At 43.0% G+C, this 15516-nt stretch overlaps 3 protein-coding genes across 4 annotated transcripts; 2 read left to right on the forward strand and 1 right to left on the reverse strand.

The window, feature by feature from the left end:
• Positions 1-154: 154 nt before the first annotated feature.
• Positions 155-799, reverse strand: LOC122399053 (transcription and mRNA export factor ENY2). Its single transcript, XM_043399394.1, has 2 exons — positions 668-799; positions 155-454 (listed from the first exon to the last, which is right to left on the reverse strand). Exons 1-2 carry the CDS (start codon positions 715-717, stop codon positions 226-228), a joined length of 279 nt encoding a protein of 92 aa, XP_043255329.1. The 5' UTR covers positions 718-799; the 3' UTR covers positions 155-225.
• A 71-nt stretch (positions 800-870) lies between these two features.
• LOC122399052 (mitochondrial import inner membrane translocase subunit Tim21) lies at positions 871-3435 on the forward strand. Its single transcript, XM_043399393.1, has 5 exons — positions 871-1012; positions 1347-1545; positions 1619-1853; positions 1936-2035; positions 2106-3435. Exons 2-5 carry the CDS (start codon positions 1350-1352, stop codon positions 2238-2240), a joined length of 666 nt encoding a protein of 221 aa, XP_043255328.1. The 5' UTR covers positions 871-1012; positions 1347-1349; the 3' UTR covers positions 2241-3435.
• A 7-nt stretch (positions 3436-3442) lies between these two features.
• LOC122399047 (annulin) lies at positions 3443-13745 on the forward strand. Of its 2 annotated transcripts, none has more exons than XM_043399381.1 (10): positions 3443-4372; positions 9971-10320; positions 11125-11257; positions 11319-11548; positions 11621-11934; positions 12190-12459; positions 12528-12607; positions 12731-12875; positions 12972-13278; positions 13433-13745. In XM_043399381.1, the coding sequence occupies exons 1-10, from the start codon at positions 4225-4227 to the stop codon at positions 13736-13738; spliced, it is 2283 nt and encodes a 760-aa protein (XP_043255316.1). In that variant the 5' UTR covers positions 3443-4224; the 3' UTR covers positions 13739-13745. The 2 variants fall into 2 exon arrangements, with proteins under 2 accessions (XP_043255316.1, XP_043255317.1); XM_043399382.1 differs by lacking the exon at positions 3443-4372 and adding an exon at positions 9584-9719.
• Positions 13746-15516: the final 1771 nt, after the last annotated feature.

The following is a 15516-nucleotide window of genomic DNA, read 5'->3' on the forward strand; positions in this document are numbered from 1 at the left end:
CAAGCATAGATGTAATTAGGTAAACAAAACACTCCAATGAATTTATGTAAATAGAATATATTTATAACTTTTAGCACAAATTTATCAGTTAACGTTAATTATAGTATTACATAGCAATATATAACGTATGTTACAATGATATATTGGTATTCGTACATACATAGTTCTTAATATAAGATATTCTTTTTACAAAATGAAAGTTTGTAAATAAAAACTTTTTATTTATTACATCTTTAATTTTTCTTCTTGAGCTATCAGTTGATTCTTTATCTTCTGCAGAAGCTCCTTTTTAACAGAATCAGGTACAAGTGTCCTTGCTCTGGTCGTAACGATAGAAAGCAATTTGTCATAGGTAATGTCATGGCCGTGTTCTTTTATTAACTCCTTGCAGATTAATTTCACTTGATCTCTCCAACCACATTCGACTAATCGACGACGTAATAATTCTTTCAATCTGAAACAAAAATGATGCTTCATTATGGTACATTAAAATTTTCATATTTCTCGTATTTAAGATAACATAATTGTTACGAACGATACTTTGTCACGAGAAACATGAAATTGATATGTAAGAATCGTTCACTTAATTTTTAAATGGTATTTGAATATTCTAAATTATTATTTAATATTAAAGTATTTAATTAAAAATATTCGTAAAGGAACTTGCCCGTCGCGATCGCCAACCATAACTAATCTCTGATGCGGAGTAGTCTTCATCAAGAATTTTATTTCTGTCTACTTTTGTATTAGCGAAATTTGTATTTTCTTTTACAACTTTGTCAGTGGCAATCGTATCGGTGAACGCGATACTGTTTGGCATACAAGAAAGGTTATGTTGTGTTTTGTCTTTGAAGCTTCATAACCTAACTACGTCTCGTCTCGTACGCATCGCGAAATAACCAAACATGACCGGAGATTATGGGAGCGTTTAGTTTAGTTTTCCGTTAAAATCTGATCACTGCTGTTTATTTGCAATCCCTACAGTCTCAAGCAAGCGAAGTATTTCGTATTCGTAAGTAAATATGTAATATTTCTACAAACGTAGATGTTCGATTGTCCTGATACGAGTATGTTAGCATAGCTCGTGACGCAGTGATGATAATGATTTAAAAAGCAATATAGTTATTTTATAACATACAATACATGTTAAAAACTGTTTGTATTATAGTAAATGGTACGTGTATTCGTATTCTGTTTTATTTTAGTAATTATTTTTTGTAAATTTGATCAGAAAGTTTGTGGAAAATTATCCGTACAACCATTTCGGTATTTCGAAGTTGTTGTTGTTACTATTAGTTTAATTGTCGAGTTTTTTAATACGTACGTTGTGTTTAACAACTTTCTAGGAAATGGCTTCCGCAAGAATAATCAATTACACTTTATTTAAAAGACTCGCAACAGTATCTAGTCACGCACATATTTATTCTCATTTCGATGTAACATCCAGTGCTCGACATAGCGTATCGTATTGTACAAAGAAATCAATCGCTAAAGCAAATTCTGTAGAACACAAGAATAAAGTACAGATTGGATTTGCGGAAGTAGGTAATTTCATGTCTATATCGAACTGGGAATGGTAAAAAGATCTACATTTCTTTGAACGTCAATTTTGTTTCAGTTAAAGAGAATACAAAATCTCTTGGATATTTAGGCGTAATAGTTGGCGGTGTAGGAATCGTGGGTTTAATGTTTTATATAGTTTTCAATGAATTATTCTCCAGTAAAAGTCCAACTAAAGTTTATAGCAAAGCATTAGATCGTTGCATAAAAGATCCTAAAGTAGTAGATGCTCTCGGAGAACCTATAAAAGGATATGGAGAAGAGAGCAGACGTGGACGACGAACTCACGTAAAGTAAGAGAAAATATACATTTGTTATTTTAACCGTCGATCGTACATATTCTTGATAAATAACATATATTATGGAATTTTTCAGCCACGTAATTTTCGTAAAGGACGGGGTACAACATATGAGAATGAAGTTTTACGTCCAAGGAATAAGGAGACGTGGCACCGTTACCTTGGAAGTACAAGAAGTAAATAGTTTTTAGAATTTTGCGCAAAGTTAGCCCTTTCGTGAATCTGATCCATTGAATTTAATTACAGAACGAGTCTGGCAATTATGTGTATAAATATTTATACGTATTTATAGACGATCTAATGAGAACCGCTATAAAAATAGAAGATAACAGGGATGGACAAAAGAGTTACAGTAACGAAACCGAATTCGATTTAAGCTAATATTTTAAACCGCTTTGAGTAGTATATTTTATACATTGTACACAGGTGTGCTTATAATTATTATTTGCCTTAACTTTTATTTTTAATATATTTTAGCGAACATACAATAAAATGGCGCCTACCCTCATTCGTGAACAGCGAACTACGAAATATCCGTGAACGATTATTTATATCGAACTTCGTAATCTATTCCCGCGAAATATGTCACCAACGATATTCTTTATGGACAAATATCTTTAAATAGTCATTGCGTTTGAAAAATTCTCGGAACATTAGTTGACATGCACGACTTCATCACCTCGGTAATAACCGAGAAAAATTGAAATCGAATTGATTTTTTTAACCATAAATCACTTCGATCGTAGCTACATTTCTGTTCTTACCGTTCAATCGTTATTCGTATATTTCTCAAAATATAATTGAGTTTTCGCGAATAGTTATCGCCGGGCGATACGTAATAAAGATCGTTGAATTCACGAGTCGAAAATAATCGCAACTAATCGTGACCCGACGAAAAAATAACCTTCGCATCGCGATATATATGCCACGTGCAAAGAGATTTCGTTTAAAGTTGTCTCACGCTACTCATCGAACAACCATGCGTTAACGATAAGTAACAATATTCTTCGAAGAGATTGTCAGCTGAGACGATTTCGTGCGAAAAACCTATCGATGAATGTTTCCCGCGCATTTAGCGAACAGTACGGTTAACCCATAATCGGAATCTTGCATATCTTCCGAGATTGCTGCGATCCGTTATGGGAAGCATGTCCAAACGAAGCTTCAGGGCTTAAAAAGTTTCATCAGAAGCAGGAATGCGCGACTTTGCACGTTTCTTTGTGTCTCGAGAACGCCGCGTAGAAAGGAAACGTGTCGCGTGGGGGGTTATGGTCTTCATCCGTGGACATGTCTGACATAATATTTACTTTCTGTCGTATGATAATGATGTTCATCTGATAAAATACATGAGCTTATGTAAGAGGGTGTTTACTAACGGGAAATTCTTATGTCCAACAATACAGATCGAATCCTTGACTTTTACAGAAAAACACTTCTCCTAACAAGCTTTCATTGTACGTCGAAACACAGATATAAGTCTCCTCACCTTCTTGGTTCATTAGTGCTCGAATAAGAGCCTTTTTGTTCGATTTTTATTCTATAAAATTATTTAATCGGTAGTATGCGCGGTAAGTATAAAGTACCATGAATTTTAGGCGAGCAAGAAGAGTCGAGAGCCCTTTTACCAAGAAGCTGCATTTCAAAGAAACGCGAATAACCGTTTTCCGTTCGATCATAACCTTAACCGTCAGAAACGTATGCGTTGATTTCGAAAGAGAATAATAATCGTTATGCACGCGTGCAACACATAGGTAGTTACTGTTAGTAACCGCCTAAAAATTAACCGAAGGCTGCGGGGAGATCCCGCGTGTCGTTTGCATCATTCTCGATGCCAGCTGATTCTCTGACAGTCGCTCATCTACTTTCGAGCGGAATCGACACGACGCGTCGTCCCGATCAATTCGCGGCCGCGTTTAAAATGCGACCATCGATCAACGGAACACTTGTAAATTAATTGCAACCGAAAACACTCGTGAAACGACCACGGTGAAATCGTCGTCGTTGCCGTCGGCAAATTTATGCGAACGGTTCATTAAAAATTCTCGATTTGTTTCCTTTTTCGTCACGTGTCGCGCGCACGATAAGATAAATTATTGCTACTGGAAAACAATTTAAACGCGATCGTAACCGTTTCCAGGAATGGTGTAGTTTCTACTTTATTTTTCTACGGTGAATCGATGTTTCGACTCTACCGGGTGCCCTTGATTAATTAATTGTCGCCGCGGGACTCTCAGGTTTTCCTTCGTGGCACTCTGGTTCGCGGCTAACCGCGAAGTGAGATGATAAGCATCGACGGATAGACAGACTCGTAGCATCCATATTAAAAATAATTAAACCACGGAAACGCTTTCGTTTTCCACGCATTATGGGACTGTGCAAAATGTGCAACTGCTGCTCGTGCTTCTCGCGATTCAGAGCGGTGTTTAGACCGGAAACCGTAACCGACAGTCCTCTGAAGCCGATATGCACCAAACCGGAGTGCCTTCCACGACCACCTGCTACGCCTCTCTCAGGTAAGTTTCATCCAAACTTCGTCAATTTTTTATTTCTTCAACGATAATTATAATTCCATGTTCCGTATTTATAGATCGTAGGTCGTTGGCTTCCAAGAATTTACATTCGTACGCGTAACACCAGAAGAGACACATTCCTCGACACGTAAATCACCGCATTTTATCAATCGTATCCGAGGGGAGTTTGTTTCTTCGTTTGCCCTCTTTGGATCGCCTCTAACGCGCTCGACCCGTAATTGGACGGGGTTAATTGGCTCCAGCGACACCCGTCGGAAAGAAATCGAACGCCAGATTATTTTATTTATTATTATTTTATTAAGTTTTCGAAATTTTTTGCTTCTCAGCGCGTTAAGATTTATTTTCGAAGAACGTAACGTTCTTCGTTTTCATTTTCAGTTATTGGTTTTCGACACGTTACGAGGTGTACCGAATCGTCGATGAAGTCACCGGGTATTGCGTTAATATCTTCAACGTCGACTCGATCGGGAGAAGATTAATGAAATTCGAGAGGAGAATAATAAAAAACCGCGCTCTCCAGACACTTTGCGAAAGAAAATAAACCCCGGGGCTCGCGGCCAGATGGGAATCCTCAGCTTCCGGTTCCGTCGCAAGCGCTGCAAACGCACGGAGCTTCTTTGCTCGCATTGTAATTTGGTTCTTCTTTCGATCAGTTGAAATTGACGCTATGCAAACGTGCATCGTAGTGAATGAAAGCGAAGTTACGCAACGAGGCGCCTCGTGCAGCGAAACTTTACGTCATCTTTAATTGCGCGTACCGCTATTATTGTCGTGTACGTGCTTTTCCCGAAACGCGCGTTCGATTGTTTTTCCCGCGAGAACGTAATCTTGACTCACTTACCGCGAATAATTCGGTGACCGTGCGTTGGAAACCGTTGCTCGCAAACGGAACGCGATCCAAGCTTTTTCTCTTCCTTTATAGCTTCGAATCGCGTGGGACTCGAACGAAAAGCACCAAGATAGAGATCGAGGATGATCGTAGACTATTAATTCGCGAACAGAGTAATTTATCAGGTGATAAGCATCGTCGAAGATCCACGTGTCTTTAAAACGTTACGCCTCATCGTTGCTTCGATCTTGACGGACCCGACAATGCCACGCACCGACGGGAATGCTAATTTTTACGCAGTCGCAGCGTCGAAAAGTATTAGCATACCACGCGATTCAGTGCACAAACATTTGTCGCTATCGTGGACGATTATTTTCTTGCACTTTTGTCCGTGCATCTCGTGTATTCAACGTCAGAACCGCCGACGATATTTATTTGTTTTGTAGAAACGTATAATGTAGCGGAGATAGGCGTTTATTTGTAAATTTTAAGAAAATGGTGTTTCGTTATTTTCTCCAGACCCAGGAAATTAATATTCATCGCTAAAGTAATAAATAGATGTTTAAATATTTTAAAAGAGCACAGTTTGGTATATGACTCGGAATAGTAAAATTCATCTTTCGACTTCTATTTTCGACCAGATAACGCCCCGAAACGTACGATGCGGCGTTACTTGGAATTTTATGCAACACCTTGCATACTTTGCAAACACCTCGACGGAGTTCTGGCTCGAGCCCAATCGGGAATATTTGGCAGGAATTAGAAAAGAAAGAAACGAAAACACCGCTAACCCAAAATCATTCAATCGTTCGTTTGGAAGAATGGAGGAAAATTAATAACGAACGAATAAAAAAAATTCAAAATTTGTATTCGTTAGTTGCAACCCGAATCGCGTGTGTGGCGAGATCGACTTAATCGCGGGGACAAATCGTTTGTACACGAATGGAATAACGGATGGGGAGACACGAAGAAAGGGAACGGCCATTAAGAAAAATAATCAGAGCTACGGTAAAGAATTGGAAATTGCACCGTCTCTTCTATTCAATTATTTGTGTATCGCGACGCCTGAAAACCGCCACAGAAATGTAAATGCTATTTATTTCCGTGGCTGCAGCCTTCGACTGTTTAACACGTTCACTCACTCGAACGTTCATAATTTACAGTGACTCAAACAATTGATCAAATGTTTAATTTTGTTTTTATTTAATTGAACACATGTTAATAAGATATGTAACAAAATATTTTATTATAATTACATACATAGTTTTCATAGTTCATATAATACAGAATTAACTTAAATATGTTACACTTTTTAAAAAGAAATTAAATAACATTAACAAATGATGTAATGATCAAATTTTTGAGTTTGAAAAAATGAAATATCAGTACTTCGTATACCCTCCTTTCGCATTCAATACGGCTTCTATGCGTCTTGGCATACTATCTACTAAACTTTTACACTGTTCAGCCTTAATATTTTCCCAAGCAGTTTTAACTTCGGACCACAATTCAATAATACTTCTTGAATTTTGATCGAAGTTGGCAACTGTTCTTTTTAGTAAACCCCATAGGTGTTCTATTGGGTTCAGATCAGGAGACTGTTGGGGCCAGTCTAAAACAGTAAAACCATGAGCTGTTAACCATTCTTTGGTGATTTTTGCCGTGTGTTTAGGGTCATTATCGTGCTGAAAAATGACTTCTTCTGCGTCTCTGCTCTCATGCAACTATACTATCATTTATTTCATATTCTTTGTATTACTCTTTGGATACTTTCCCGTGACATGAAATAACCAGACTTAAAATTTATAAATGTGATAAGTAGACTGGGGATGTTTATGCATTTATGGGGAATTTTAATTCTCAAGAAACTACAGAATGCACTTAATATGCAAAAATATAAGAAATACTTAAAGTAAGATACGAATTATTATATTTAAGGGTTGAGACAATCATCTACGAAGCTCCCATTTCATTAATTCTATTAATAAAAATACGAATTTGCACAAAGATCCGCAGTCTAGTAATAAGCGTTAATTGCTCGCGCGGATTCCCGCCATTTCTCTCTCAGATTTCGACCGGAGCGCGTTAAAAGTAAAAAGTTGTCAACCTTGCACGAAAACGTCACGCGTAACGCAACATCGTCACCGATGAGAGCTCGGTATCAGTCATCCGTCATCGACCGTTACGGATAATCCGGATTCTAGAACGCTTGTGGCCAGCGTCGTTATTTTTAATCGAAAACAATGCATGTACCGTACGCGCCATAACTTGGGCCGCTGTCCGTCGAACCGACACCACTGAAAACGGCCATCGGTTTCGTACGAAACCGGTCCGAAGTGGCCCAGGGTACTTTGTAACGCGATCGTTTGACACGATATTTATTATATAATTAGTCCCGAGCACCGACCGCCACGTCGGTTATTACGTAATTAATCAATATTTACTGCTAATTGATCCACCGGGATATTATAATCGCGTTAATGGATTATTATATCTGACGGGATGGGATAGGATCTTCAATTACCAAACTTCCACCGATCGTAAAGGCTCCGGCGTGAGATTGTACGCCGGGATCGATAAATCTTCTTTCGTGCGTCTCGCTTTTCCGACGAATCGCGTCGTAATCGACGATGGATCCTCCCGTTCCTCGATCTTATCCGTTGACACGCCGTTAACGCGTGTTTTGCGGAAACACTTATCCATAGAGTATTGTTGCAAGCGAAATAAATCGTTTGAACACGGTTTTCCATTATCCGTGAAGTCACGTTTCCGTCGTTTTGTTTATTCGACAAAGTATCCTCCTCGAGCATGTCGCGGATGATCATCGAAATAGAGTCTCGCGTCATAGGCAGATCGTTTCAGAAAATAAAGCAAACATCGTTTGCAACGATTCCCGCGGTATCGAGGAAGAAATTTTCATCGTCGAGATTGCTCGAATAGTTAGCGTAATTGGCTCTACGAGCGCGGATAGAGAAAACAGAAGGTTGACGTAAACGTCTCGCTGGAACGTCGAAGGGAATGCCTAGTCAGCCGGAACGCGTAGTTAATTTTAGCGTTTGTAATTTCGAAAAGAAACGTATGCAATTTCCCTCCGTCGCGGACACGATTATATATCGACGTAACTAATCCCGCGTGGGGTGTGGCAAATCTTGGACAATTTATATCGAATCCTCTGTAATTGATTCTGAATACATTATCCCGGCAATAGACGGCTGGATACGTATTAGGTTGGTCGGTAATTCAGCGCCATTTTTATTCGATGACCTGTTAAGCCCCGTCGTAAGATCCGTGATATTTGTTGGATGTTAAAAACTTAGCACGAATCTAAAGTCTTTGGCGGTATTTCGAGAGAAGTGGTTCGGTAAATTCAAGAGCGAACGAGAAAATAATACCGAGATAACGAATCGAGGTTGCTCCAGAGCGAGAGGCGCTATTTGGGGCATAGTAAGTGCGTCACGTACGCGGTTAATTCGTTCTGGGAGCTTTCGTTGCGGGTCAAAGTGAAGAAATACGCGATGCACCGCTGGGGAAAAGAAAGAGGTGCACCTCCGAGTGCAAGAAATTAAACTCACTGCCTTTGATCTGGGCCTTAAACTTGGCATTGTTGTCAGTTTTGATTGCACGATATTGGAACAATTTCCACTGTGTGTTTCGTTGCAATGCTCACGGTACTCAGTAGCCTTTCAATTTCTTTCAAAAATTAGTTAGAAATCCCCGTTACGATTCCACCGTCGATCGCGAAACGAGACTTATGGAATCACGGTCGAATCCTTCGTTGAAATCGGGTGACGGTCAATGCGAACGAGACCTCGTTTCTCCAGTTCGCAAGACGAGACTCCGATCCACGTTTCTATCCATAAACGAAACGCGATTCGATCGTTTGTTTACACCTGCAGATTGAGTCGTAGCGGACAATTACTTCCATATGGAAATTACGCAATTATCAATTTCCAAGTTCGACGAAACGACACGTGGCCATTCCTCGATCACCTCGATCGCCTTTCGAGGCGTGTGATGACTTTCCACCCGACGGATGATCGAACGCCGCCTTTCGAAAGCGTCATTAACGATCGTCCGGTATCGCTTTCGCGGAATCAATCGAATCGATTGGAAACGAATTACGAGAAATAATTGTCAGGAAAAGTAGGCGACTGCCTACCGGTGCACCGTAGTCATCGATGACACCATGTATGGCCGCGTTTACCGATGCAGAGAAGTCCTTGACTGGCCTCCTAGAACGCGGCAATCCGCCCGACGCCGCGCGCCGCGACGCTCGTTTCCTGCCACCTCGTCGACGGGGAGCGGTCATTCAGTGATTTCACGGAACTCCACGGATGTAAAAGACCTCGGTGCAATTCCCGCCGATGGATTCAGTCTTTGGTTTCTTTTCGAGAGACAAGCTCGCCTTGCCCAAGCCTCGAACTATGTTTTATAGATTCTACGATCGTTACCGGCCTTTCAATGACCGCAGCTTCCGACCGTTTCCGTTCAGGTTTTACTGTGAGTGATCTCTTTCTCTGGTCCCTTGATCCTAAGTTCGATCGTAGATACCCGGTCCTTCCAATTACCATCAACCTTTCGTTTCTTTTAATTGTCCAGCGTGGAATGTAATTCACCTTCGACCTTATCTCGATCGTTCTTGGCAGATTGCCACGCGCGAACTTAGTAATTTCAACGTTCTCCGGGCAAATCTCGTTACGCAACGTGTGTGTGCTCGTCCATCCTCGAACTGACGAAAGTTTCCTTCGCAGGGGAGGACTACGACGTTCCAGTTCTGACGGTTTCCGGCGTGGATCCGTGCATGGCGGAGAATGGAGACAAACACTGGACCTCGAGATACGACTTGATGTCGAGGGATGACAACCAGGCCAGGCTAGTCGTCAGACGGGGACAGGAGTTCTACTTGCACCTGACTTTGTCCAGAGACTACGATCCAAACATCGATGGTATGTCGTTGGTTTTCACGTTGGACGGGATCGAGAAACCGCAGTACGGTCACGGGACCCTCGTCGCGACGCCTGTGCTTTACCCGGGCGAAGTCTCCGGGGGCTCCTGGCAAGCCACCGTCGACGCCGTTCAACCTAATTTTCTACGATTAAAGGCAAGCAAACCCTTCATACAGGCTCCTTTGTGAGCTTCATTTTTCGACGAAATTAAAAAACTTCAAATCCTTCTAAAAAAATTATAGTCGGTTGCGGGGGTCCATTACAATCATTTTATATGAATAGACATACCCTCGAAATCCTAACCAGTTTCGAGGAAAAAATTCGATAATTGAGTGAATTTTTCGGCAAAATTACAAAATTTCAAATCGTTGTAAAAAAATTATATTCGGTTGTGGGGGTCAATAACAATCATTTTATGTGAATACACATACCCTCGAAATACTAACCAGTTTCGAGAAAAAAATTCGATAAGTGGGTGAATTTTTCGGTAAAATTAAAAAACTTCAAATCGTTCTAAAAAAAATATTTCTCATTCCGAGGGACCATTACAATCATTTTTGGTGAATAGACATACCCTCGAAATCCTAACCAGTTTCGAGAAAAAAATTCGACAAGTGGATGAATTTTTAGGCAAAATTAAAACATTTCAAATCGTTCTAAAAAAAATATTTCTCATCCCGAGGGACCATTACAATCATTTTTGGTGAATAGTCATACCCTCGAAATCCTAACCAGTTTCGAGAAAAAAATTCAATAAGTGGATGAAGTTTTCGTCAAAATAAAAAAATTTCAAATCGTTCTAAGAAAAATATTTCTCATTCCGAGGGACCATTGCAATCATTTTTGGTGAATAGGCATACCCTCGAAATCGTACTCACTTTCGAGAAAAAAATTCTTTACTGAAAACATACCCTGTGGCCAGACATGTTTCCCCAAATTGATCGATCCTTTCCAATCAGATCGTAGCGGACCCGAACGCGATAATAGGCAAATGGAAGATGGACATAGACACCAAGAACAGGAACCTGGAGGGGGCAATCAGCTACACGATGAAGAATCCGTTTTACTTGATCTTCAATCCGTGGTGCATAGGTATGTAAATTGGAATCTAAAGAAGGCAAAAAGTGATAACAATTCTTTGGTTGTTTCTCAGACGACGTAGTGTACATGGAGGACGAAGACGAGAGGCAGGAGTACGTGTTGTCGGAGGACGGTTTGATATGGCGGGGAAGTTACAATCGCCTGAGACCGACGGTTTGGAAATATTCGCAGTTCGAGCGAGATATATTGGACTGCGCTCTGCATCTGATGACCGAAGTCGGGAAAGTTCGAACATCTGGCAGAGGCGACCCCGTCGTCATATCTCGGATTTTGTCCGCGGCTGTGCGTACTCGTGAACCATCAAGACGAATCCTCCTCTCCACCCTAACTATCGCAGTGATATTCTCGTTTCAGGTGAACTCTCCGGACGACAGCGGGGCGGTGATGGGCAACTGGTCCGACGATTTCGGCGGAGGCACACCACCGACCAAGTGGATGGGCTCCCAGAGGATCCTCCAGCAATACTACAAGACCAAAAAGCCGGTCAAGTACGGTCAGTGCTGGGTGTTCGCGGGCGTCTTGGCCACTGTTTGCCGGACCCTGGGTCTTCCTTGCCGCGTGGTGACCAATTACGCCAGCGCCCACGACACCCAGAGCAGCTTGACCGTCGACTATTTCGTCGACGAGGAGGGGAAAATCATGGAGGAGCTGAACAGCGACTCGATATGGCAAGTAACTGTTAAACGATGGCGATGTACCTAGGCTTAAGAGCTGAAAGGTGGTCAGCAAGTGGTGATCATTGTTAATCAAATGCTCACCATTGGCCAGTAGAAGTCAGTGGTGGTTTCGATCTATGATACAAATGAAATAACATAGCGAAATTCTTGTCACGATTAGTTTGTCTGCTGGTCGTCGTTTACCAACTACCAATATAGGGCTTCCTTGTACGCGCGATCCTAATGTCTTTCATCTCGATTTCGCAGGAACTTCCACGTGTGGAACGAGGTTTGGATGAAGCGAATGGATTTGTCGCCGGATTGTTCCGGGTGGCAAGTGATCGATGCGACTCCTCAGGAGTTGAGCGAAGACGCGTACCGTTGCGGGCCGGCGTCCGTGGCCGCCGTGAAAAAGGGCGAGGTTCTCCGTCCTTACGACAACGGTTTCCTCTTCGCCGAGGTGAACGCGGACAAAGTGTTCTGGCGGTACAATGGACCGACCCAGCCGCTCAAGTTGATTCGAAAGGACGTGTACGGGTGAGTCCCGGAACCTCCAGATCGCCAGGAATCGAAACACGGACGTCTTATTCTTTGCTGGCTTTCAGGATCGGCCAATTCATCAGCACGAAAGCGGTCGGGAAATGGGCGAGGGAGGACATCACTCATATGTACAAGTATCCCGAAAGTAAGCGTTACTGTGGCGTCACCTCCCGTATTTGCCACCAGAGGGCCACGCTCTTGACTCTCTCGCAAGCGCTCGATCCACCTTTCGCCATAGTTATAACACTGGGTTGGTTTCTGTCCACAGAATCGGACGAAGAACGAGCTGCCATGCTGAAGGCGTTGCGTCAAAGCCAGTCACTGTTCAGTCGTTACTATCTCAACGAGGAGTTCAATGATATTATGTTCGACTTTGAGCTTCGCGACGACATCGTGATTGGACAACCGTTCAGGTTCTCTCTCGATTTTCCTTTCTATAACTTATCAAATATTACACTCTAACCCAAACCATCGTTGTATGCTCAACAAGAGTTGTTTCACGATTGCAGCGTGGTGTTGCTGATAAAAAATAGAAGCAGCTACAACGAGTACCGGGTGTCCGTGATATTGAGGGTGGAAACGGTCCTCTATACCGGTCGTGTCGGCGAACCGGTGAAGAGATTGAACGTCGATCGAGTGGTGAGACCGTCGGTTCTCGACGAGGTGCGATTGGAGGTCTCTTGGGAGGAGTACGGGCCCCGATTGTTGAACCAATGTGCGTTCAATATCTCCTGTTTGGCCAACGTGAGGGGCACTAATTACGAGTACTTCGCTCAAGACGACTTCCGCGTGAGAAAGCCGGACATTAAAATCATGGTGCGTATCTTGAGTCGTTTCGTGGGCTTAACAACCCTTTTCCAGCAGCCATTTTGTGGACCACGAACGTTAGGGAAACGCAAGAAAATAGTTACAGATTACTTTGATAGGTATAGTACAAGTTTTATTTTATGGACAATTCTGTTTTGCGTAGCTGGAGAACGCCCCGGTGGTCGGTGAGACGTTGAACGCGAAGGCCAGGTTTAGGAATCCGTTGCCAATCCCGTTGAAAAAGTGTAGATTCTTGATCGAAGGGCCAGGCTTGGACGAGCAATTGAAGCTGAAACTGACGGAAACGGTGGAGGTGGACGCCTACGCGGAGTGTTCGTTCTCCATGGTGCCAAAACACGCGGGTCGCGCGACCATCGCCGCGAAATTTTACTCGAAGGAGCTCGAGGACGTGGACGGTTTCATCAACTTTATGGTGAAACCGTCTAAACCTATCGCGAACGGCGACTAATTCCACGGTACATACTCGTCTTCTAATTTATTGAGCGAATAATCGCCAAATATGTGTTCGTACGTCTTCCACGAAGCTTTTAAGTGTTTATATCTGTTATTTTGTATGTAATAAACGACCAGAGTATATGGTGGAATAGCTACTCTAGGGAAAGGAGCGCGTCCCATAGTCGTAAGATTTTATATTTATATTTATAATCAAAATCGTTGAGCTACCCTTTCTTGATGAATTTTTAATTTTACTTGACGCTTAGATCGCGACGATCTATAGTTTTATATTAACAGTAGTAACGCCGACTCCTTCCCCGATTCGGTTACCATAAATTGCATGACAATATTTTAATAATATTTTGTACTAATACACCGCGCTGGGAATTGTATTTGCGAAAGGTGCGAATCCACGAAGATATCAATAAATAATTTCGAAGGATATCGGCTCGTTAAACGACACGAATAATTTAAAGGGGGGGGAATATCTGAAAGCTTCGACTCGAGCGATAAAAGTTCGGGATCGGGTAGCGTTTCGTTGATACTCGTTACGCGGCGTCGATGTCGTTCCGAGACGAGCTGACAAATGGCGGACATTTCGAGCAAAACGGGTAGAAGCGCAGAACATACCGGTTCGAGGCGAGCTGCTGCGTCCGAAGGCAATAAAAAATTCAATCGACAGAGAACTACCTGAGCGGCGTAACCGGGACTACCGGCTACGCGCAACGGGCGATATTAACGAGCGGCAATCAAGGGAGTCGCTATGTCGAGCGCGCGATTATTCGGAATAAGAGTCGGGACGGTTAAAGAGCGGATCGAACGAGCGTAGAGAAAGAAGACGGACGCGAGGCTGGAACGGCCGGGACGATGATGAACCTTCACGACCGTACGCACGACACTGACGCGAGCCATGCATCACCATCTAGGAAATTAATGTTGAAATATAGCGGACGATGAATGGGCAGCGCGATAGCGATGGGAGCTCGACGCGGTGCGCGAGGTTTGTCCGCGCCTCTGAAAAATAGAGGATCGCGAAACTGGAACGAGAAAACGTTTCGCGATCGTTTCGAGGGAATCCGCGCGGCTCGTATCGATTAAGACGGCGAACGAGTGGGATCGACGAAAGGTCGATTTAGAGATCCCTCGAACCGGCTATATCTTCTTGTTCGTTGCGAGCTGCGTTTCGATTTACCACCGTAAGACGGGAACCGGGTTGAGCGCGATCTGGCGGCGGCCGCGAGGAATGCCCGGGGGGAGGGATATCGGTCGCTCGAGGTAATATTTCCGGCGGCGGATTCCCGAGCGCCGATCGAGGGGGCACGGAGAAAGGGACCGGGCAACGATAAGCTGGTAGCAAGTGAAGACGAATACGCGGTATCGTAGAAGGGGGAAGAAAAATGGTGAACGAAAGGTCAGAGAGGAAACGGGAGAGGTGGAGATGGAACGAGGGAACGACGGAGCGAGGAAGAACGATATGGTAGATAGCAGTGAGATATGTCTAAATACATAACCGTGACACGTGATGGACGTGTTGCGGCCCCTGTCTACAGGGGTCTCGTGGAAGCCTACGGGGCCCGTACCGATCTCCATTTGGGATCCACGGGATTCTGGACTCGGCACCCTGCTACGCGCTATGCATCAACACCCAAGATCCATCCCATTATACCTCATCAAAATAACAAACACGCCTTCCATGCTAAACCAACATTCTTTTGTTCCCATCGAATCCCGGGATCCATCAGAATCACCGCGGACAGTGCGTCAGTGACGTATATGCTTTCGTGTAGCCAA

Source organism: Colletes gigas, unplaced genomic scaffold (assembly GCF_013123115.1).
Source record: "Colletes gigas isolate AHSC1104 unplaced genomic scaffold, ASM1312311v1 Colletes_gigas_Sc00012, whole genome shotgun sequence".
Lineage (NCBI taxonomy): Eukaryota > Metazoa > Arthropoda > Insecta > Hymenoptera > Colletidae > Colletes > Colletes gigas.